This window comes from Brachyistius frenatus, unplaced genomic scaffold (assembly GCF_029030835.1).
Source record: "Brachyistius frenatus isolate BFR_SWC_R1_liver_20210118 unplaced genomic scaffold, ASM2903083v1 Contig_41, whole genome shotgun sequence".
Taxonomy (NCBI): Eukaryota; Metazoa; Chordata; class Actinopteri; family Embiotocidae; genus Brachyistius; species Brachyistius frenatus.
The window spans coordinates 2,361,607-2,384,879 of NW_027210640.1; the positions used below are offsets into that span (position 1 = coordinate 2,361,607).

Sequence of the window (23,273 nt, forward strand, 5' to 3'; positions counted from 1 at the left end):
GGAAAATGTGGGCACTAATTCCAATTAATTAATCTAAAGTAATTGCTGGTGTAACATAAAGTCTTACTCAGCAAACAGTGGGTCTGCTGAACATGCAGAACCTTCTGTCAGCAAGTATGCATATAAAAATATACGGAGCACAGGGAATAATGAAGTTTCCAACAAATTCAATAATAACAAATTAATGTTTACTTGGGTTTTAAAATTGGTGACTAATAACTGTTGTTGGCAAGAAAATAAAAAAATGTGTAAATATAAAACGGTGCAACCCTTTCTTACTATTATTACTATTTGAATAGAGTACAATGCTGTACAATGTGGTTCCATCATGAAATATTTCAATCAAATCCCAACCTTACAGATGTTAAATGCTTTAAAACAAATATATCACCCCAAGGGAATCCCTTGAAGTGCTGACATACCTTCGGGCAAACGGAAAGTTGAGGCAGGCACTGGTCGACACATTTCGGGGGCTGTCCAGAGGGCTGCTCGCAGCTGAAAGGGGAAAGACAAAAGTTAGTACCGCTACTATTCACATCTGTAATAACAAACTTATGAAAACTTTAACAGAGGAGACAACATGGCTGCATTTACAAGTGGAAGTTTTACAAAAAGCACGTCATCATGTCTATGCAGGAACCCTCAATCATCGGCAACACAGCAGCATTAACCAGCACCTCAGAAAGGTCCAATATATCATCTTGGTATTACTTTTCCAAACATCACACCATCAATCTACGAACACTCTTCGTTCAGGGGGAGTCCCATCCGACTTGGTTTGGCTAGAGTCTGGAGATCTGGGTATACTGGAGACTCTGGTTTGTTTACATGCAAGTGGTTGAGGATCCAATTAGAGCCTGATTGCCCTCTGTGATTAGATAATCCTTGGCATGACTGTGTTTAAAAGGGAGCACATCTACACACTGCTGCTGTGATTTAGAAAGCAGGAGGATGACACCAACGATTTAGAAATCGCCCGCTCGTCAATCATATCTATGCTTTTCTGTAGCTACAATTTACACGTCCCCTGAACACCTCACAAACAGACCATCGGTAGACAATGCAATTTACAGATGTCCCCTAAACGCGTCACGTCCAGGCTACCAGTAGATGCTAACAAGGCGGCCACGCATAGAGAAGCCTCTAGTCCCCATGCAGTTACTGCAACTCAGACAAATAAATAAGGCATTCTGATGTAAGATGTACTCAAGTTGTAGCAGAATGATTTTATCTACAATCTTAATCTACCCGAGCAAACTGCCTACGTATTGTGAACACTGGGTTATATAAGTTTGTTTGCATAATCCACATCTGCATCAGATTATGCAGAATTCAGTTAATAGCAGCTGTAGCAGGTGTCCTTCAGGTCACCTGAATACGTCTGAACCAGATGCTGCATGAGGTGTTGCTTCCAAGCTCCAGGTGGAAAAAAGCCTAATCTTGCATTAGTGACCATGTGGGTGTGCACGATGGCCTTCACCTTACAAACAACAACGTGAGAAGCTAATAGTAGATCCACATGCTACATAACAAACTGACATGGTCACTCCCAACCGTATTAAACGGGATTTTAAATGGTTTCCGTACTGCCAAGGTTTTGCTTCTTCTCAGCAACTCAAATGTTGAAATGTGACTTTCTGAAGGCCCACTGCTAAGCCTGTGTTCACACTTCACAACTTCGCCTGCATTTTAAACACCGGAGTCTCCAAACAACATCAAGACATAACTGCAGTATCATCAGTATAATCACTTCTCAGCAGTATGAACATGCACAAGAGCACCAATGCTGGAATCCAACAGAGCGTTAGTGTTTACATATTCCTAACCAGTATGAGTAAAACATGAAGTCAGGCTGAAAGGTTAATAAATGGCAACACGCCACCCTGCAGTTATTGGTTTTTTTGAGGAAAGGTTGTACCACTCTGGACAGCAATCATTTTCTCGTTCCTCTCCATACTCGTGAGACTAAATATGAACAAGCAAAACGCTACAAGGTATTACCACTGCAATCCGCACCGTCATCAATTTGACCGGCCCGTGCAGCGTTGTTGCCGGAGGATCCTGCACACCGTTGGGATTATAAAAAAAAAAAAAAAAAAAAAAAACATGGAAACAGATCTCACCAGTGTGGAGTGAGAGCGGGGAGAGGGGCCGGGACAGCGTGGGTGAGGGCGTCCCCACACCGAGGCTCTTCCTGTTGCTGCTGCGACAGCTGGAGCACAAACAGGAAAAGGAGAGAAGTTAATGATCTGCCACTCAACACACATCAATCATCTGCATCTCTCATCACAATTTGGATGAAAATGTGTCTAGCAGTTGGCACATGTGAGAGTAGTGTATGCTGAACAACAAGAAAGCTCGAAAAGAAGACCGACCTCCTGCTATTTAAAAGCCGTTAAAAGTATTAAGGAGCACGTGTATAATATGAAATTTCAGGAATTCAATCGGTTCGATGCGGGCAGATGTGTTTCAAGTGATCTACTCTGCCGGATTTTGAGATGAAAACAGCAGTCGATGATAACCAAGTGTATTAGCAGCATCTTAATCTGACCGGTTGGTTGCTGCGTTTGTTACATTATCATTGCCCAATACATGTGCACAACACTCAACAAGCTAAAAAAAAAAATATATATATATAGTTTTGTTATAAATGAGAGCCAGCCTAGATTGTTACTTAGCTTAGTGCTACTATGTCAGCATATAGATCAAAGTAGGAAACCGCATACCAGGAACACGTGAATATCTGGTTTCTATTAATCACTATTAAAAGTTAGCAATAAATCATTCCCTGTGTATCCCTTTAACCTGAGCATAAATCCTGCGACCCCGACTTTGTCCACCTGTAATTACATGTTTGACTCATGCAATTCTTCAGGCCGTCCTCATATTTAAGTCTGTTTGTTGACAGAGCAGCAGCTTGCAGACACAAAAGCCTGATGACAGCGCAACACTGGGTGGATTAAGAAGACACTTGACCGCTAATGAAGCAGACTGTTATCCTCTAATCTCTGACTGTTGTAGAACAGTGAAAAACACCAAAACATGTCAGTTTTGTGTGACAGACTGGAAGCAGGCTGCATATAAACTTGAAAAGGTGAAGACAGGAGTGAATGTCAAGTTTTCTGTGTGATACTGTTTCCGTTCCTCTCTTATCTCAACAGTCTTCACAGCTACTTCCTCTTTTAAATGTTGTTTTAGTGTTCATGACCTCAGAATGTTGTTATAATTGTCTAGATTCTAATTTTTTTTTTTTTGCAGTTTTGTTTTTAAAACAGTATATACACTGTACTTTTCTTGACTTATTCAAACGCCTACATTTTCTTTGGACCTGTTATCGCTCACTTTGAAAGCAGGTACTTTACCAAAGAGGGGAAATTGGAGAAAAGACAGAACACTTTAAATTATTGTTTGTTTTGTTTGATTTTGAGTCATAATTTTGCACGTATTTATTTTACAAAATGAACTGGTAGTGATGTGTTAAGCAGACCTTTCTCCTACACTGCTACTAATGTAGCGTTGAGACAAGTCTTCTGAAGACTATTTTTATTCCGAATGTGAACTGGTAGACCTTCTGTTGGGAGGCTGCAGATCCAGCAGGTTTGAACACACCACATAAACATGGGCGTGCATGGTGATTCTTAAGTAAACAGGTTTGGCAATGCCTGGTACACTTCATTGTCTTTTGAAAACGTGTGAGTGTCGCAGCATTTTCTATTATACTCAAATTCAGTGCTGAAATTGACTAATACGGATACGTTTTTTTCATAAATTGGTGGGTCTATCGTACCGTGAATCTCAGCTTCAAGGAGCCCGACGATACGTCGTCAAATGTCTCATCCTACTCAGTTCAAATACCAAAGATTTACAAGATGTCAGGAGTCCTGTTTTCCTCCGTTTTGCCCCCGATCACCTCTCCTCCTGTATCCCCTCAGTCCCCTGTCTGCTTGTTCTGTGTCCTCCTCTCCCCACCTCCCGTGGCCACCGGTCCCAGCAGCTGCAGCCACTCACCCCGGATCACCACCTGCAGGTGTGCTGCATCTCCCTGATCACCTCCCCGGACTATATGTACCCTGCCCCTGCACTCCTCTGGTTGTCGGTTCATTAGTTAGTCACCCATCTGCACTCCGTCCGTTTGCCGTCCGTCCTGTTCCTCCGGCTCCTGTTCCACCTGCAGAGCTACCTGTCGGTGGAGTTGCCCTCCCGACTCGGAGGATTATAAACTCTGTTTTTTCCAGCGGTTCTGTCCGCTGGTCTGCCCGCTGCCCTGCCAGCTGTCTCTCCCTGGATCAGTCGGTTGAGTTGCCCTCCCGACTTGGAAGCAAGTGGACACTGTAGGTGCCACCTTTTGGTTTGTTTGTTTTTGGTTATTGAAATCAATACCGTATTTTGGAACTAAAACCCGAGTCTGTGAGCCTGCATTTGGGTCCTGGTAAAACACCACCACATAACACAAGATATGAATTTACTACAGGACAAAGATGGGGCAAAAACCTGAGACTGTGCAGCAGCTTTTCACTATTTTGCGTGAAAAATAGCTGAAACTGTTATTCAATTATCTGAATACTCAATAATAATGATATCAGTGAAGTAAAAACCCCACAGGCAGCATTGCTTTGCTGCTTTGGATTTACATTTCAAACTAAATAGGTCCCATGAGTAATCCTATTCTATAGCTTCACTATGGTCCAGTTAGTGGTGCTTCAGATAAATCACATTCTATTCCTTCACATTGTATTTGTAGTATATTACATCAGTGGTGGCAGTAATACAGCTTATTTTACACACTGCAAGATGTCGACGTTCTCTTTCAGTTTACTGAACTGTTCAACACATAATCTAAAACCTACATAAGCGAACCATCCTGCAGAGAAATGCATTTGTATCGTCGCCAACGGCGACCCAAACGGACCAAAAGCTTCTGAGGACCGTTTGCACACTTCCAGTTTCTTACAGTTACCAAAATTACACACGTCTATAGTGTGGTACAGATGAGGCTGATGACACTCGGCGTGAAGAACTGCGATGTCTTTGTCTCCGCCCACTGAGATTTAACTCCACAAGTGAGATTATTTCCGCCTTCAGAGCAGCTCTGCCTGGAGAAATGTTTATGTAACTACAACTCTAATCTGCTGGCGAACGCACGACACATCAGCACGGCCGTGTCAGACGAAAGATCTGATGAGAGCCAAAATACAAAAAAGGAAGCCTCCTGTCATAGACTCTAGGCTGAAAAGGGGAAGGGGGGTTGGGTGTTCACCACCAGCAACAGCAGGCCCATCTTGAGCCACAGATGTCCAAGACTGTGTGTGTGTGTGTGTGTGTGTGTGTGTGTGTGTGTGTGTGTGTGTGTGTGTGTGTGTGTGTGTGTGTAAAGGGAGGGATGGATGGGTGTGCTAAATAATAATCCCCGAAAAGGGCAAACTGACTCTGACCATTCAAATTAATATATTTTTTTGTGCTGTGGCATCAGTGTGAACAGCCCACAAAGCTACTGAAATAATTACTTAATCAATCGATTATTAAACGGACTAAGAAAATGAACCAGCCATTTTGATAATCAATAAATCCTTAATGTGTTTTTTTTAAGCCACTATCCCAAAGACCGTCTGGGTACTGTTGTCCAATGAGAATATTTGAATGTTGTAAATGTAAAAAAACACAAAAAAAACACTGAATTAAACCTGGGAATCAGAGAGATGGTGATTCATATTTCTACCTATTTTCTGATGTTTAAAGACCACAAGATTATTATTTTACCCAAAGATGAATTGACAATTGCTGGTTGCAGCTTGAGGTGGGCATCACAAGAAGCCCCATGACACATTATCATCATGATAATTACGACAAATGATTTTTGTGACTGAATATTTTGAGATATGCCAAGTAATGCTATAAAATACTGTACTATATTAGCTTTTTTTCAATTGCAAACTACTGAACGTCCCCAAAGGAAAACAATGCCAATATCTGTTTTATTGAATAAAATCAAGTTTTCAGTCTGTTAATCTCAATTTAATCATTTGTATCACAGCAAATTGGTATTATCGAGCAGATACGCATAAATATTATGCATTTGTATCATGAAATGTCAATACTTGGCATTCGTATATCTATAAATATTCCAATGCAAGATATTGTGATGCTATGCTGTATTGATTTTCCCCTCACACCTAGTCGCAGTAGTAAAAATATCAAATATTTGGCATTTCCAGATTCTCAAATGTGTTGATTTGCTGCTTTTAATGCTTCCAAATAAAATATCTGTAAATTGATTTTTACTGTTGGTTACTCTGGGAATTGTGCGGGAATTTTAAGATCTTTTTTTTTTTTTAAAGACTATTAATCAAAAATAATGACTGACTGATGAATAGATAATCCACAATACATATAGCACTTGATCTTGTGTGGCCGTAAACATGACTTACAATCAAATATGACCTCCAGTCATCATCATCATCATCATCATCATCACTCTCTGAAGTGAACCGGCAGCCACCAGAATAAACAGAGGAACGCAAATATGCTTGTCTTCATATAAAAGGCTGCATTGTGTGTGATGTGATATTGAGTCTATCCACACGGTTTTGTGTGCCAACCGCAAACTGTACAGTTTGGTTTTATTTAGCCAGCCCTGCTCTAGTTTTACACAACAACGGAAACTGTACTCGGGTGTCTGATTATTGAGGCGCTGCCTTGGATTATACTCTTTTTTTTTTTTTTTTAGTAAATACTGTCTGCAAACTGTATTAAAGGCTTTAAGTAAGGATGTTTTCCGCCTTTTAACCCAAACTCATGCGTTACACTGCACAAACGCGGCATTTCGAGCAGCCGGCTTTCTGAGAGGAGCAGCAGCAGCTTCAGTTAAAATAACGTTACAAAAACAAAAAATAAGACCCGAGTGTGCGTGTTGGTGAAGGCCAGCTGCGACTGCTAGTAAACATGACAGTATTCTCACGCAACAAAAAGCCTGAATACGCCTTTAAACTCGTTTTGAAGCTCCGTAACACAACTCCTCAGAAGTACCTTTTTGAGCGCTTCAGCAGCGCTCCCGGAACAAAATGAGACTTATTCTGGCTCGGCGCCGCAGACCACTGACTCGGATCCGACATGCTGGGAGATTCTCTCGCATAACCCCGTCTACCAAGTTTTATGGTGGTTTCAGAAAACCGCTGTAAAACCCGCTCCTCCCGCTGTTCCTCTCCCGACCATCGTCTCCTCTCCTCGGCGGTTCCTTTTGTATCCGCGCCGAGTGTCGTCTGCCCGTGCCTCGTGGCTCCGGAGCGGTGGTTACATCCCCCGGGCCGCCGTCGGACTCGAGTCCTGTCCCCGGAACATCAACTCCATGGCGGGCTGTGAGCTCAGGTGTGTTGTACCGTTTACACAGCAACGGCTGCACACTTTAGTTTGTCCAAACACTGGCGGAGGGTTGCGCGCGTCTCCGTGTGAGGAAGCTGGAGCCTGATGCTGCGTTCACGTGCTGCTCGTTACCTACGCTTTTGTATACCGCTGCAACCTGGAAACCTGCAGAACTGGACCCTCTTAACTGCAATTACGGTTTACAAGCACTTCAAACCTCAACGTATCGAGTAATAACTCAGAAATAAAACGAATCATGTTCGTATGATTTTTCTTTTACAAATGATGTATTGTTTTGTGCCATTTATAGTCTTTTTGTCATTTAAATCTTAATTTCAATTATGAAGTTTCCTGTTCTTTTTGCAATTTCTTGCAAACCTAAACCTTCTTTGGTTTAACAGATGAACTATTTAGTTTACAGCTGGCATATCAGAAAAAAAAAGAAGTGAAAAGTGATCATTGTAATTCCCCAAAAGCCACGGTGACACCTTCAAAAAAAGTTTTTTCTTCTGAACAAACATCAGCCCAAAGTCGTAAATCTTCACATAAAAACTGCAGTCAGCTAATATTTGGCATTTCTGCTTGATAAATGACTTTGGTTATCTAAAACTGTCTTTACAAATTGTCATGGGAGGAGTGCTACCTTGCTCATGAAGCAACATTTAGATTTTACGTTAAGGCGGAAATATTTCTGGACAGTGGTGGAAGAAGTATTCAGGTACTTCTTGTTCAGCAAACTTTAAGTATCAAAAGTAAAAGTAGACACAATGCAGTAAATGCTCCTTGTCAGTGTTTTACTATTATATGTTTTTGGCTTATCATTACTGCTGCATTAATGTCCATTCTACCACTGCCATTATCTAAGGTTGTGTTAATCTTAACTACTTTATGTACTGTCGGATAGTTTATGGTTGTATCGTCTCTGCTCTGTAAGAACCGTATACAGTATCTCTTAAAAAAAAAAAAAAAACTCAGAAAAGCAATTCATTTCCAAGAGAGCTTTTCAATAGTTTATTTAGCTTAAAAAGTAGGAGAATTTTCACAGCCTAACTCTAGCCTTTCAATATCGGAAAAATTTCAAATATATAATCACCAAATTTAGCCTACATGGTTTTCACTCGACAGAAAGTGTATGTAGACTGTAACCTTAGTGATTACTCAGTATGTAACTCGTAACACAACCTGTCAGACAAAGGTAGTGGAGAAAAATTTAAAATATTAAGAAGTATGAAGTTGCTTAAAATGCAAATATTAAACTATAAATACCTAAAATTTTTTACTCAATTACAGAATTGAGTAAATGTAGTTGGTTTCATTCCATCATGCACTGATTTTTGGATGCGTCATCACTTCGACATTTGTGTGAAATTGTGTCGTAAATAGAGTATGAATTCCTGAGTTGTGGTTGCAAACATGCTTTGTTAGGTCACAGGGACTTTTGACAAAAAAAAAAAAAAAAAAAAAATCGAATCATTCATTCATTTTTGAGTTCAAGTGAACACTTGTGCCAAATTTTAAGAATTTACCTCGAGATGCTTGTGAGATATTGCGTAAACAAGAATGGGACAAATGGACATATAGTCCAAAAACATAACGCCTTCAGCCACAGCTGTCGCCAGCTACGAGCCATAAAAAAGAACGGTAAATGACGCCGACTTAGCTGATAATAAAAATGTTCCTCTGTTCTTTGCAGCTAAAGGCTATATCAGGCTAAATAAGTTCTAAATTAGTAATAAGCTAAAGTAGCTAAATTAAAACTGCGAAAAAAAATAGAACCAAGGAACATTTCCAGAACTTAACACAAAGAAATAGATGTACCGCAAAAATACTACAATTACTCACTGAATCTATGAAGTGATAAACTAAGCGATCATTTCACCCAAGTTATTTACTGCATGTTGACTATCACTCATCTTTTAAAGCAGCAGCGCTCAAGGTATCGGTTTGCTTTGCAGCTAAAGACAGCTCTGCCGTTACAGCTCTGATTACACAGCAATGGAGAGCAAAAACTGCTCGAGGTTGTAGGAGTGAAAGTCCAAACCACACGTACTCCCACGATGCAAACGAGCTACAGACCTACTCAATTCTGAACATATATTCAGCCGGTAAAAAAACTTTTTCTCCAGTTTACATCTCGACGATTCAGAGGCTACATCAGTTTGACCAGACCACACTCGGCCTGGTCTTAGACAACCAGGTTATCAGTGTACTTATAGTACAGTAGGCGCACATATTCATACAACTGTTGACATCAATATAAAATCAACAAAAAACTGATGGGAACCTCACAGGATAATATGTACGGTTGGGCTCAGCAGTGTCATTTGAAGACCGATTAATAGTAACTACCTGGAGTGTTAATAATACCTCTAATGTCTTGTTTTTTTTCTAGTTTATTACAGGCTTTAGTGTCTTATCAGAGTAGTAATTCTGTTGAATAAGGTCTCATCAATAGTCTGGCTTACTGCAATGTAAAACCTACCCAACATTAAGAGACTTAAAGAAAGATGGTGCTCCATTTTGACCATTAATGTGGCCATACATTTGCCGTATTAAGTAGTATCACGTGGTGTCATTTAGAAACCTTTTGGAGTAGGTTGTAGACATTTTATTGGAACATTGCTGATGACACTTTCAGCTACTTTTTGTTTTTCTGAATGAACTTTTTATTGATGAAATATTTGGCTAAAAGGACTCAGAAGAACATTTTAAAGGCAATTAATACATTTAGAAAACCGAAAGATGTTTTGAAAGTATTCTTTACTTATGTTACAAACCCTGATGTGGAGTTCAGTTGTACTGCAAACTATTTGGTCAAAATGTGATAAGAGTCATACAAATTGCAGTACAAACGGACTAATGTTTACCTCCTCGGTCATACGAAAGAAAAAAATTCCTACAGAACTTGAAAGCAGCGCGAGATGTTGTTGGGCAATACCATGAGGAGTTGGCTAGAGGGAGGTTCCAGACAAACTTTTAAAAAATGGTACATTCCACAGAATCGCAATAGCTATGGTTTCTGTATGTGTTCGTCTTAAGTATTTAGCTATGTACTTCAATTGATATTCATGTCAGTGCAGAGCAAAAAAACGTGTTTTATTGGATAAATGAAATTTACAATTCTGTAATGGTTACTGCAAATGGCAAAATTTGGTATTTGTAAAGACTATATTTTTCTGGACATCAGATGTAATAAGCCTTGATGTAAAGGTAAAAAAAAAAAAAAAAAATTAAAAATTTAAAAATCATATTTATGAAAGAAAAATATTTTATTTATTTCTAATTTACTATTTTTTTTAAGTTTGATATAGATGGCTTATCTTTTTGCTAATATTTAATAAAAATTTATATTCTGAACTATAAATTGAGAGAAGTCTGTAGTCTCGAAGTCTTCACTTTTTGAGACAATGTACATATTTACATGTAGCCCTTTTGCACCTTTTTGTTTCACCTGGATTTTTCATCTGTAATAAACTCTGCCACCTTCCAGTCTTCTCAGCTTTTATTTTTCATATTTACTACAGTTAGTAATATTCTTCTTTTCTTTTTTCTTTTTTTTTAATGAATTTGAGTATTAATTTCTCGATCATAATTCTGCATGTACCTATGAGTTCTTCTTGGGTTTAGTGTTTCTTGTGTGGTCTGTGTTATCAACAAGTGCTTAAACTCTCTCTTTTTTATTTTCCCCAAATTGCAATCTTCACCCTTCCTTGACCTAAACAGACTAGTTTGTGATTTAGGCCACCTGATAGGTCACTTTCATACCTGGAATATTTTTTGATATTATGGCATCACACTAGATTTTTTTCCAGTTTTATTTCATTGAAATTTCCAGCTAAATGAGCGTGTTGACATTTGTTGTTCATCCTGTAGTTTCAAGATAAAGGTCAGTTTGTCAATAAAGTGTATTTCACCTGGTCACCTTTGGTTGGACGGATGGCTGGCAGCTACGTACTCCTGCGTTGTGAGTTTAAGTGTTTGATCCAGTCCTGTTTTGCAAACCTTCTTCTTTATAGGTTAGGTTATCTCACAATTACCAACAATGGTTTATTATCAAAATTTGAATCAAGTTTAACCTCTCCACACATCAGGTAACCTTAAAGCTCCTAACAATGCCGCTGAGGTCATCTGTCGAGGTTTGCTGGTTACACCTCATCCCAGGATTAACGTGATCATACCATTTAAAATTTGGCTCCTGAATGTAACATACTTTTGGTGTTGTGTCTGTAGTTCATGTTTGTTTTTATAGTATTTACCATGTTTAATTCTGTGCAAAACATGTTGACATCTGCTCAGCAAAAGGTGCCATAATAATAAAGTGACTAAAGTATTAAATGTGTTACTTTCTCCTCCTCCCAAATATGATTGCTGCACCAGGTACCAGGCAGTTCGATGTCATGTTCGTTGGAAACATCCTTCAAACCAAACTGCTGCACATTCAGAATACTCGCATACAAATACAGAATCTGATGCAAGAGAATGCCCATGTTTCTGGATGGGGAAACAACACAGGGGCGTCTCCAATGCAAAATGGTGTGAAGAACCAAGCTGAAATATATACAGTACAACCTGCCGCACTGTGGTATCAGATTACGCATGTCGTGTTAAGGAATTCATGTGTATCGACATGAGACATTTTTGCACTCCCAGTGAAATTTGCTAATTTTTTTTCAGCAGAGCAAATGAGATTCATTACCGTACGGCGTGTGGTGTGACAGCCCGAGCACTGCTCACACATCCAGAAACATGCTGGATGCAGACGCCTCTGTTTGCAGTGTTGCCTTCCTCCACAGCACCCAGTACCGTTGCCAAGCAACCCACATAGACTTAGAGACAACTAATAAATGATAGGTCTTCAATGGAGAAACAGAAGCACCTTAATATACAAAAAAAAACAAAAACCTCTGACTTATTACACATTTCCTTTTCCCTCAGATTTATTCCATTTATTTTTTTAAAATTTTCATAATCTCAAACTGTTTTACCAGTAATGGGAAAACCAGTAATATTAGATGGTAATCCAATAGTTTTTGCTTAATCTGCATTTTAAAATGCTGAGATTTTTATGATTTGGTAGATAAAGTCAAATCACCCTGGTTTAATACACGCGCATTAACCTCTGGTGCTATTATTGTCAGTTTGTAGCATTTTAAAAAACAACATGTCCTTAAATAATAAACAACATGTTAATTTAGATTCCAGTTGTCATTATACATGGTCAAATAAGTAGCACGAGAGTGTGTGATATGATCGAAAGCGCCAGAACAGCTACGAAATGGACCCTGTGGTGAAATTTTTGTCTCAACTACTGTTTCAAAGGTCAAGAATTAACTTGCAATATATCCAAATACTAAGAGTTGTATTTTTCTGAAGCCACGATCTTATCGCTTTATAACACTTGGTGGAAAATTCAACTTATTTACCCTGTCTTTGGCTCTGACTGAAGGCATAAATGTTTAAAAATCATTCTTAAATTGATATTTTCATTTTAAATACATCAGTTTCAGTGTGCAGGACCTCTCTATGCCGGATTCACTCAAAATAAACCACATTGCTCATGTTGATAGTAGTTGTATAGCCTGTAGCAGAGAGGAATAAGGCTTTGACTACAAAGTTAACACCTGTTAGATGAGGATCAGTTGTTTTTGTGCCAAACTTTTCTAAACATGTTTAGTCCATAGATTGAGTCTGTGTGACCTGTCTTACCTCCAGGGATGAAGGGTTTGTAAGGGGCTGCAGGGGCTGCAGGGGCTGCATGGGCTCAGGAGGGTGGGGCTCTGGCAAGTGGGTGATAAACTGTAAGGCAAGACATGGTCGCATGGATTAGTGCGCCGACTCTGGAACTTTTCACACCGGTGTTTATCATGTGTCAGCATCTGAGGTGTGATCTATATGGTTAGACGCCTTCCTCTCTCTCTGGATGACATCACCAACCGATGGTGACAGATTTTCACCACATGCAGGGTGATGCCGCTGCCTGTGTGTCAGCATTGTTTGTTGCAGGGCGGTCAGACGCATCACTGGGTGCATCTGATTCGCCGGCCTCTAATCCTATGTGATCTCTTACACAACAGGAAGTCAGCAGCGACAGTGTCAACACACCAGCAATTTCATTAAGTGCAACAGTGTTAGGGTGTGCCCGACATCTGATCAGCTGTATGTGATGATGTTTGACTTCAGCTCCAAGTTCCTAAAACCCCCAAGAACAAAACACTTTGAGTTCCTGTGCACCCAACACACAAAGTGTACTACTATTCTAAATTAATATCCATCGCTTCACACCTTAACGCACCATTAATGCATCAAAATATGCCTGTTCAGCTATCCTAAAGTCTACACCTCTCTGATGCTGACCCAGCGCAGAAGCTTTTTTTCTATTGATTTCCCTGCTCAGATGTAAGCTCTGCCTTTTGGGCTCCACAAGGCTGCTATTGTCTCCGAGGTGCAGAAGCTTCTCAGTGTTAAACGCGGCACCGGCTAACACAGAACTAATGAACATGTTGTCATAGTAATGCAGGGAGGATGGTAGGAAAAACAACTCTTTGCACACAAGACTCCTCATCCTGTAGTGTCGGCTCATAATTATACAACACATGCAAATCATTACGCTGTATTTCATTTTGACACATCTTGTCCTTCAGACCCTGAAACCAAAGCCCCCCATCGGTGCCGGAGTGAGTAATCGTCCGTCATTTTCATTTGGTCTTCGCTTTGTAGACACTCCTGTCCGAGTGTAAAGTGAGTAGAAAATCTCAGACTGATTCACTGGTGACATTCACACTGAATTTCTGATTTTCAATAATGATCAGGGAGACTCCGACATCAAGAGCAGTTGTATATTCACAATTATCAGCTTATTCCAAAATGTCTTATTCTTCGGACCTGCAGCTAAAAAGATTTAAATTGTCAATAAGAATCACAAAATAAGGTCTTAAATCTGGAAAAAGGAAAAGGAACTTCCTGAGTATTTAGAAGAGGCATATAATGTTTTTATGAAGCCATGGATATCTGAATATTTGCAAAGCAAAATTCTCTGCAATAAACCAGTCTGGATACCAACAAAACAAATGTTTTTCCGTACTGCACTTGTCACGTTTACACTGCTGGTGGTAGTTTGGTTCAGTGCGTGGCTCGGCTGATGTATCGGTCCAGCCATTATAGAGAACCTGAACCCCTCCCTGCTCACGGAGCGTGAAACCTCCTCTGTATCTCTGCGCGGGAACAGAGTGCCTAAAAATGAAAACGAAATGGAAACGGCACAATGCTCGGCTGAGACTGTCCACGGAGGAGGCAGATGGATGGATCAGAGAATGAGGATGTGAGCAGAGAGCTCCTACGCCTTATGGATCAGCATCTAGTGGGCAGCAGGTACTACCCCCCACCCCTCCCTCGGTACAAAAAAAAGGCTTAATTCACTCTGGAGGAAGAGTGGGCGGATATAAGACTGCAGTCATGTCCTTTGATGGAGACAGAAGGCACACGTTAACAATAAGTAAATAAAACATTTGTTCTCCTAAAGACTGAATGCCATTGGACCGTCTTGGTACTGTGAAGGGGAGCATGTGATTCATGCAGGAGTGGTGGAGCGAGGACTTCGTGTGAGGTTCAAAAAAGGAGACAACAGAGCTGGAGAAACACAAACAATCATGAGGAGAGAATTCACACTGACGCATGAGCGGCACCTCTGAAACTCAGCCAAACATTTGGTTTAATTAAAGTAAAAGGGCTCGAACAGTGTTGAAGAACTGGAGGACGTAATGTCACTGATATGCCGAAGTGCCCAAAACTTTGGAAAGAAATAACTCATCTTCGCAAGTTCCTTTTGTTTAAGCTGTTTAGTTTAACAAGTTTAATCAGCCATGACAGTTCCAGTTCTAGGCTGGAAATCCTGATTGCTTTCAGTTTAGTTTAAAAATGAATAGGCAGGCAGGAAAACTGCCAATTCTGAGTCTGAGTTTTACCGATAGTCGTGAAAGTATTTATATTCCTGAAGAAATATCAGCTATTGGTGAAACACCTGTAACTCCTCTAGTCTCCTGACTGCAATCCTGTGTTCAAAACACCAGCGTAAACTGACGCTGTAAACGAGACAATGGAAATGTCATCACTCTGAGAGAAAACATGAGGGATTGTTTGAATTTCCTTCAGGCTCGGGTGGCTGTTTTTACTGTTACTCCTTTAGATAGTTGTAAAAGTCTTTGTTGACACCGTTAGAAATACATGAGCTCATAAATGTTATTATTTAACTATTTTTCCAACTTCAAAAACAACAGGTTCATATGTCAATTTCTGATTTAACAGCTGCAGCAAATAAATAAAAAAATAAAGATAAAAAGAAGAACTTACTCCAGAGTCAGAGAGGGGATCTTCAGTTTATCTCGTCTCGACTTCATTCCTGTTGAACACCCAGCCGGGGCTCACCACAGCGCAGCACCGTTCGCTCTCACAGCCGGCTTCCAGCCACTCATCGCTGCTGTGGGGGACTAAAAATAACCCGTTTAACGGAGTATCGTTTACCAGCTGCTTCGGCAGATTCCCGGGAGATTTTTTTTTTCTTTTTTTCCGGATGAATAGATACAATAAAACGCAGTTACATGTAAAAACAAGTGAAGCGCGGCCGGCAGGTTTCGCTTCTCGTCCGTCTGCAAGGCGCACTGACTGCCACAAAACCGAGGGAGCTGCGGGTCACCGCTAACCTCCATGTGAACGGTGGGAAGGAGGGGAGGAGGGAGGGAAGAGGGGGGAGAGGCTAGTACTGGGGGGTGGGAGGGGGGGGGCGGCCAAATCAATTTGGGCGGTGTGGGTGACAGTCAGCAGAGGCGAGGTTGGGTGAGGGCGGGGGAGAAGTTGGCGCTGAGAAGGATTTACAAACCTGATGATTCTGTTTTTTTGTTGTTGTTGTTGTTGTTGTTTTTTAAGAAAGAATATAAACACTTTGAGGTTTTGGTCAGTTCAATAGCAGTCTCGTACGCGTCTTTGTTTTCCCTATCACGGTGTTTTCCTGCGTAAAACCGAAATGACACGACGCCACAATAAAAGTTTTTGGCTGCCATTTTTAATGCTTCATTTTAAATCCTTGAGTTCCCTGAGCACCGTGAAAATAAATGAAGCAGCAGAGCTGTGAACACTGGCAGACTGATCGTCGTGATTAGGCTGGGGAATACCTCCGCTGGATACCGTGACAGCTGCCACACAAGATGCGCTTCTCGCTCTCTCGTCTGCTCGTGCATGCGCGCACGCGCGTGGAGGCTGTGCTCTGCAAGCCTTTATTTTCTGCCTGTGAAGGAGGAAGCCATTAGATGCAAAGGAAGGAGTGAATTTCACCTCCAGTGAGGCAGGCAGTGTGTGCACGTGGACATGCAGAGGATTGTCTATGTGTAGCTAAATCACATTTTTGGAGAATCTGTATTTATTCAGGTCTCCTCGGGTCTGTGCGCACGTGTGGACTGTTTTTTTGTGTGTTTTTTTTACACGTTTTTACAGCTTGTGTAGGAGTGTGTTTTTATGGGAGTGTGTGTGGATGTGAGTTTGCAAGTGCATGCTTGAAAGTCAATTCTCCTGTGGGTACTTATACTGCAGGTGGTTGTGTGAGCGTGTGTCATGCCCAGCAATACTTGAAAGTCAATTGTGAGCTTTCAATCTGTAGACTGTGCGTGCACGCGTGTGTAAAAAAAAAAAAAAAGTGGGTGCATATTGTCACTATTTGCACCTCGGCTTGGTTTCTATGGAATGCCTGCATCTCCAACGGCAACCAGTGACAGCAATGACACCAGTATCTTCCGGTTGCTAGGGAGCTGGGGATGGTTTGCCTGGTTGCTAGGACATGAGCTTGACCCAAGAACAGCCAGCAACCGGTTATATTTCTCTTTCTCTTTCACACACAGTCAGAATCATCTTCCCCAGCATGACTGACATGACACAGCACTTTCTGAATTGAGTATTATGGTGCCAATTTACTTCTATATTACAACATACACCATGTTAATGTTATTATTGTTGGTACCTTAAGATTATTTTTCATTTGGAGTCATGTTTGTGTCCAACTGAGGAATGTTTTTGGTCTCTAACAACTCCTGGGAGAAATATCTGACTCTTCAGCCACTAAAGACTCCAATATGTTTACCAGCTATATGGTGTGTGTGTGTGTGTGTGTGTGTGTGTGTGTGTGTGTGTGTGTGTGTGTGTGTGTGTGTGTGTGTGTGTGCGTGCGTGCGTGTGTGTGTGTGTGTGTGTGTGTGTAGAGCTTGAGGAGTGGTGGGTGGTGTATTGTGGTGGTGGTGGAGTTCCTGTTTCTGATTGCTTGGTAATTGTTTTGTTAAAACAGCATTTAATACCAGAGTCGGTTTCTCAGTTACCATGGCGATAAGGGCTTTCCTGCTCTTCCCTTCCCATCAGTCTGTGTGCTTCCTCCCATCTCTGCTGTTTGAGATGAGGTTGAGCTAAATGTTGTTGTTTTTTTTTTAACAAATGTCCCTCAGTAAATGACAGCCAAGTCAGATCTCGGACATTACATCACGCTGACATTACATCATGCTTTGTTTTGTCTGCTTCACTGAACCATATAAAAATACCGAATACATTAGGCTGCAGACTGTAATACAAAATGCAGAAAACACAGAGTGCAGAGTTTGTAGTATGTCATTGATACAACTGAAAGGTGATTACTATTTTTTTTAGTTGAGGCTGAAATACATATTAACATGTCTTTTCATAGAGACTCGGAGTAGAGGTTTCTGGATAACTGTGGCTTGTATATTGAGGCTCACTATCATCTAAAAGGTTTCCAGTAATAAGAGAGAGGAATCCCTTTGCACAAAAACCTGAGAAATCTTAACCCTTGTGTTGTCCTTGTGTCAAAATGACCCGCAGCTGTGTTCAACCAAGTTCTATTGTATTTCTATATTTTTATATTTTTTGGGATCATTGGTCATCATTCTTTAAAGAAACCCTCACAGCCTCCTTGTCACCAATGATCCCAAAAAATATGAAAATAAAATAGAACTTGGTTGAACACAGCTGCGGGTCATTTTGACCCGAGGACAACAGGAGGGTTAAATAACATGGACACATCAGACGATGAGTGCCAATTAGAGCTGGTTAACAATATGCAGATAGTTTTTGTTGATCAGAGGATGATAACAGCCAAAGTACACATCATCAGTCAGACCTCATTGCAACAACAAAAACTAGGGTGGATCCAAAAGTTCTTCGAAGCCTGTTGCACACGACGGGAGCGCAGCACTGTGGCGTTTGATGAGCAACATCAGTACTTGAGTTTTTGTGACCACTGGCATGGGCACCTTTGCAATTTGAACAGAGAAAAGAAACTTGAGCACAGAGCGCACATTAAAGTTTGTGTAAACTTTTTGGGGGGACAGAGAGATGTCACAGAGCCAAATCTGGTGGCGAGGAGGTATGATTGTCTTGTTGAGGGTGAGAAACTTGTGTGTTTTCAACTTGTGGTGAGCATTGTCCTGTTGGATAACCAAAGTGCCATCACACCACAGATCAGGTTGTTTGCGCCAAATATTTTCCCTGTGACGCCTCAGAACATCTCAGTAGAACTCAGTGCTGACAGTCTGACCCTGTCGGACAAATTCCTGTTGCACAATTCAGCAAATGTTAAAGGTCACCTGACCTGATGAACCTTCTTTGGTAATGGATAGTAACATTCTGCCACTCTTGAGATGCGAATGCCAAGAAAAACACCTGACAGGGATCATTGCTTTATTGCTGCAGGCTCTCTGAAGCATTTCAAGGAACTTCATTGCTGATTTCAGAGTTGCCAGAGTTGTCAACTCTGCGGTGACATCGCAAATGCACACATACATGGACCACTGGTCACAAAGACATGTAACTCAGGTCCTGATTTTGATCAAGTGACGTAACTTGAAATACCTCATTAGGGCTATAGCTCCTCTATTCTCCCTGCACATCACAGTACTGTGATCAGTTCACACACAACAGATGCCGTCTCTCCCCTCCCACATCTCTCCCAGAACATGTTGTTCTACGCTGGTCGGTACTCTTCACATTCAGGTTTATCTGTCATTCTCCTCCCTTATTGCCATACAACTGATGCATCCAGTTTGAAAAGAAGGGGCCTCCACATGAGTAATTGTCTCAGCTATTTTAGACTTACACACATACAGTGAGCTGAAGATGTTTCCCCTGGCGACCTGATAATGGCTCCAGCCTTCAGCTGAAGCACTTCAAGTGTATAACCTGAGGCCTCAATTTATTTCTTCACTAGCTCTATTACAGTAACATAAAACCTCTTCTGTTGTGTACGTGTTGCAAATAAAAAGTGAGTTCTACAGTTTAATGCACTTGCAAGTTAATAAAACACAAATGAATACACAGACACGCCCATTTAACAACTCGAAACAACTCGAAAACCAGCAAGCTGCAGTTTACATCCATGTTAGTCTGTCTGGACTCATAATATTGGAAGTGAAGACAATAAAACAGATTTTCATACAACAAAGTTGTATCCATGACAGTAGACAATACTTAAATATGGATGTTGCTGCAAAGAAGCTACAGATTATAAAATGGTGATGCTTTACAAACATCTTCAACCCGACAGCACGGGAGATAGAAGGTAAGTGTGAGTCTGTGTGTTTGTTTGCATGTGTTTCTGTTTGAGCGTATGTGTGTGTGTGTATGTGTGTGTGTGTGTGTGTGTGTGTGTGTGTGTGTGTGTGTGTGTGTGTGTGTGTGTGTGTGTGTGTGTGTGTGTGTGTGTGTGTGTGTGTGTGTGTGTGTGTGTGTGAGATCACATGTAAAGTATTGTTCAGTCCACCAGATGGCATAGAAACACAGCAATAAAACTGGAATACCCACATTAGCACCTGAATCTGTTTGGTATTTCTATCAGACATTCTGTAATTGGACATACTGTACAGATGCAAACAAAGAATGATGGAGGAGTCCAATCTGTAGCTTTCTTTTGCAAAACAAATCACAGGTAAACTACATTTTGGACTCCAGTTTGATACCTTTAAGGTAAATATTTTTGCTTTTTACACCATAAAAGAGTATCATTCATCTGTTTTTGTCATTATAATAAATGTTGATACCACAGCTTCAAATTTGTTACTTTCCATTTACCAATCTTCTTTTATCGAGCAAATCCAGGTCATAAATGCAGAACATTTGCTTTCAGAGTCTTGCCAGAAGGTTACAGAGGAACTTGTAAAACAAGCTTCTAAAATATGAGATGAATATATGAAGTACCGATTTGAAATGTCCTGCAATTTTTAAGTATTGGCGATTCTACAAGTATTCAATATGTGATCTCATACACTTTTTGTTTACTTTTTTAAATACTAGAGTATAGAAAAATCTTCTCAAACTAATTTTGTCCATGCTGCTTTTTATTTTGCATGGTACCGCTCATAAACTTATGAACAGAATAAAAAGTATCATACTGTCATGTGAAGCTGCTGCTAACACAAACCAAAGTTTTCCTGCCGATGCTACTAAGTTCAACAGCAAACCACAGAGGGGATTTTATTGTTGACAGCAACAAAACAAAATGTGGCCTTATTTCTCCCCAAGGTTTGCTTTCTGTGCTTTAGGGTTGTCAAACCAAATTTGAACTGTTTTAGCAGTGATGGCAAAAAGAAGCAGAGACAATAGATGAAGAACTGCAGGCAACACATGCTCTCTGAACCTTCAACTCAGCAGGTAATACCTTTCACCTTGTCATTTTGATCGACTGAAAACCTGTATGCCAGCTGGAAAGCCTCCACATGAGAAAACACAAAAGAATGACCTTTACTTTGTACATTACAGGCTAACAAGAAGGCAACAAGAAATGTTTATTTGCCCTGATTTACTGAAAAACAAACAATAATGTGTAATGTAGTTATGTAAGCAATGAAAATGTATTTGTTTCTTGTGTTTTTTTTATGAAGGAGAAGCTGTGAGCTACATTTCAAACCACACTCAACTGTTCAGAGATAAGGAGAGCTGCACTCAACCCATATGGCTTAGATCAACAGACGGTGCATTACATCAAAAGTTTGTGCCGCTTACAGCTGAGTCATCAGCTTTGGGGGTCTTTGTCTGTCACACTGAGTTTAATGTGGGAAAACTGAGAACAGGAGCTACAAGAAAACGACCAACTCCACCAACCACTGAAACCAAACATCCAACCAACAAAATCCCCCCGTGATGCTCGCAGTAGCTTTTTCTTAAAAGTATCAAATTGGCACTTTAAAGCCCCCAACTTCCTCTGATGTGGCTAAACTATTGGTGTGTTTGTGTATGTGTGTGTGAAAATGTGTGTTTCAGCTTTTCACACATATAGCCCTTAGCTATACCACAAATCACAAAACAATGCAGTGAATGTGAATTATTGACGTAGTCAGTCACCACGAATCTTAGAGATATTATACAGTTTTCCCAAAAAGAGAAACTGAACTGCAGCTCCTTTCTTTTGTTCCCTCCTTTTTTCTTTCCATTAAAAAAAAAAAAAAACAGCACTAACAATTGAACATATTACAAGCTGAGTATCAAGTTTACTGTGAACTGCAGTCAGTAGATCAAATCAAATTAACTCCAATCAGATCTACTCTTAAAACAAAAGTCTGGTTCAACAGAAGCCAAACACTGAACCCAACAACATATTGGCAGGCCAGTTTTTATAGTTAATAAAGACTCCGATGTGGATGATCATTCCTGTGCACATTCATACCAATGAGCGGTTAGTACTTATGTTTAAATTGATTCTAACACACAAACAGTCTTGTCTGAGGACTGATATTTTTCTTATTTGAATATGTCTGTGCTTGAGTCACACAGTCAAAGATCAATTGGAAGATAATTGGATTTTCATTTGGTTTTATTATTTATATTATTATAAGACAAGTTGTTGCTCAATTTCTTAAAAGTAATTGTGTAAATGCTTTTCAATATATGTGTTAAATCTGAGTTAACTTTGAGCAGCACAAAATTCTGTTCTCTTTGCAAACAACAGGTAAACAAAATGGTCTCAAAACCTTAAAGGACAATGTCGGCAATACATACATGCCTAAGAATAGATGGGGAAAAAAGACATGTTTCTATTTTGTAATTCAAATGAATTAAAACTAAAACGGATTACTGTCATTAATTAACTGGGTAAATTACAATGTACAGTTTAAACTCACCAACCTGCCCTTTAGGCAAACAAACATTTATTCAGGAGGGTTTACTGTCAGTAAAAATGTAATCTTAAATCCACTGTAGGGTGAGATGTGAGGCAAAACTTTCTTGTTTTAAAGGTTTTGTACATTCAAGGAAACGCCTTGCTCCTCCTGACTTTGCACTCATCATCATGCAAGTGACACAGTCTACACCACATGTCCACAAACAGCTTTGAAGTCTTCCGATAAGGAGGTGCATGTAAGGAGATAAATGTGTTCGTGCAAGTTCCTGTCATCTGTTTCCTCCTGTCAGGCACAGACACAGACACTGCTACTTAACAGGACGCATACAACTAACTACTCACACCAAAGCCGCCCATAAAACAATCTGTTAGACCGTAGACTAAAGGGCCGTCCTCTGGCCAGGCCTCCAAGCAGTGCAATTCTTCTATCATGGTTGACAACATCATCCAGAAGTGTCTTGGGTTTATTCTGATCATCACAGTGCACATGGTTTTGAACGGTAAGCTGTTTTCTTCATTACTGTTGTTTTAATCTGTTACATCTGAGAGGTTTTGGGGTTTTCCAAATGCTAGAAGCTTGTGTTTATCTACTTCTTTAAATATTTGTCGTTGTGTCATTAGAGTTAGTTTCTACATTGAATATTTTGTACATAACTCATGTAATTATGCCTCTAATGGCTCGTCAGTTTCCCTGCTGCAGTTCATGAGTTGCTATACTGAATGGTAAAGTTGAGTATCTTAAGATTTCAGGCAAGACAGT

At 40.3% G+C, this 23,273-nt stretch overlaps 1 protein-coding gene across 6 annotated transcripts in view; it reads right to left on the reverse strand.

Annotated features, from left to right (window-relative positions):
• mast3b (microtubule associated serine/threonine kinase 3b) overlaps positions 1-16,062 on the reverse strand; it is a 38,230-nt gene extending 22,168 nt beyond the window's left edge. For 2 of the 6 annotated variants that reach the window (XM_069702320.1, XM_069702319.1), the window contains exons 1-3: positions 7,024-7,431; positions 2,124-2,212; positions 423-495 (exon numbers count right to left, since the gene is read on the reverse strand). In XM_069702320.1, coding sequence (XP_069558421.1) covers positions 423-495; positions 2,124-2,212; positions 7,024-7,109 — 248 coding nt within the window. In that variant the 5' untranslated portion in view covers positions 7,110-7,431. Of the gene's footprint in view, positions 1-422; positions 496-2,123; positions 2,213-7,023; positions 7,432-13,062; positions 13,153-15,702 lie in introns of those variants that run through there. The other 4 variants (XM_069702317.1, XM_069702318.1, XM_069702316.1 and 1 more) reach the window with 4 other exon arrangements.
• Positions 16,063-23,273: the final 7,211 nt, after the last annotated feature.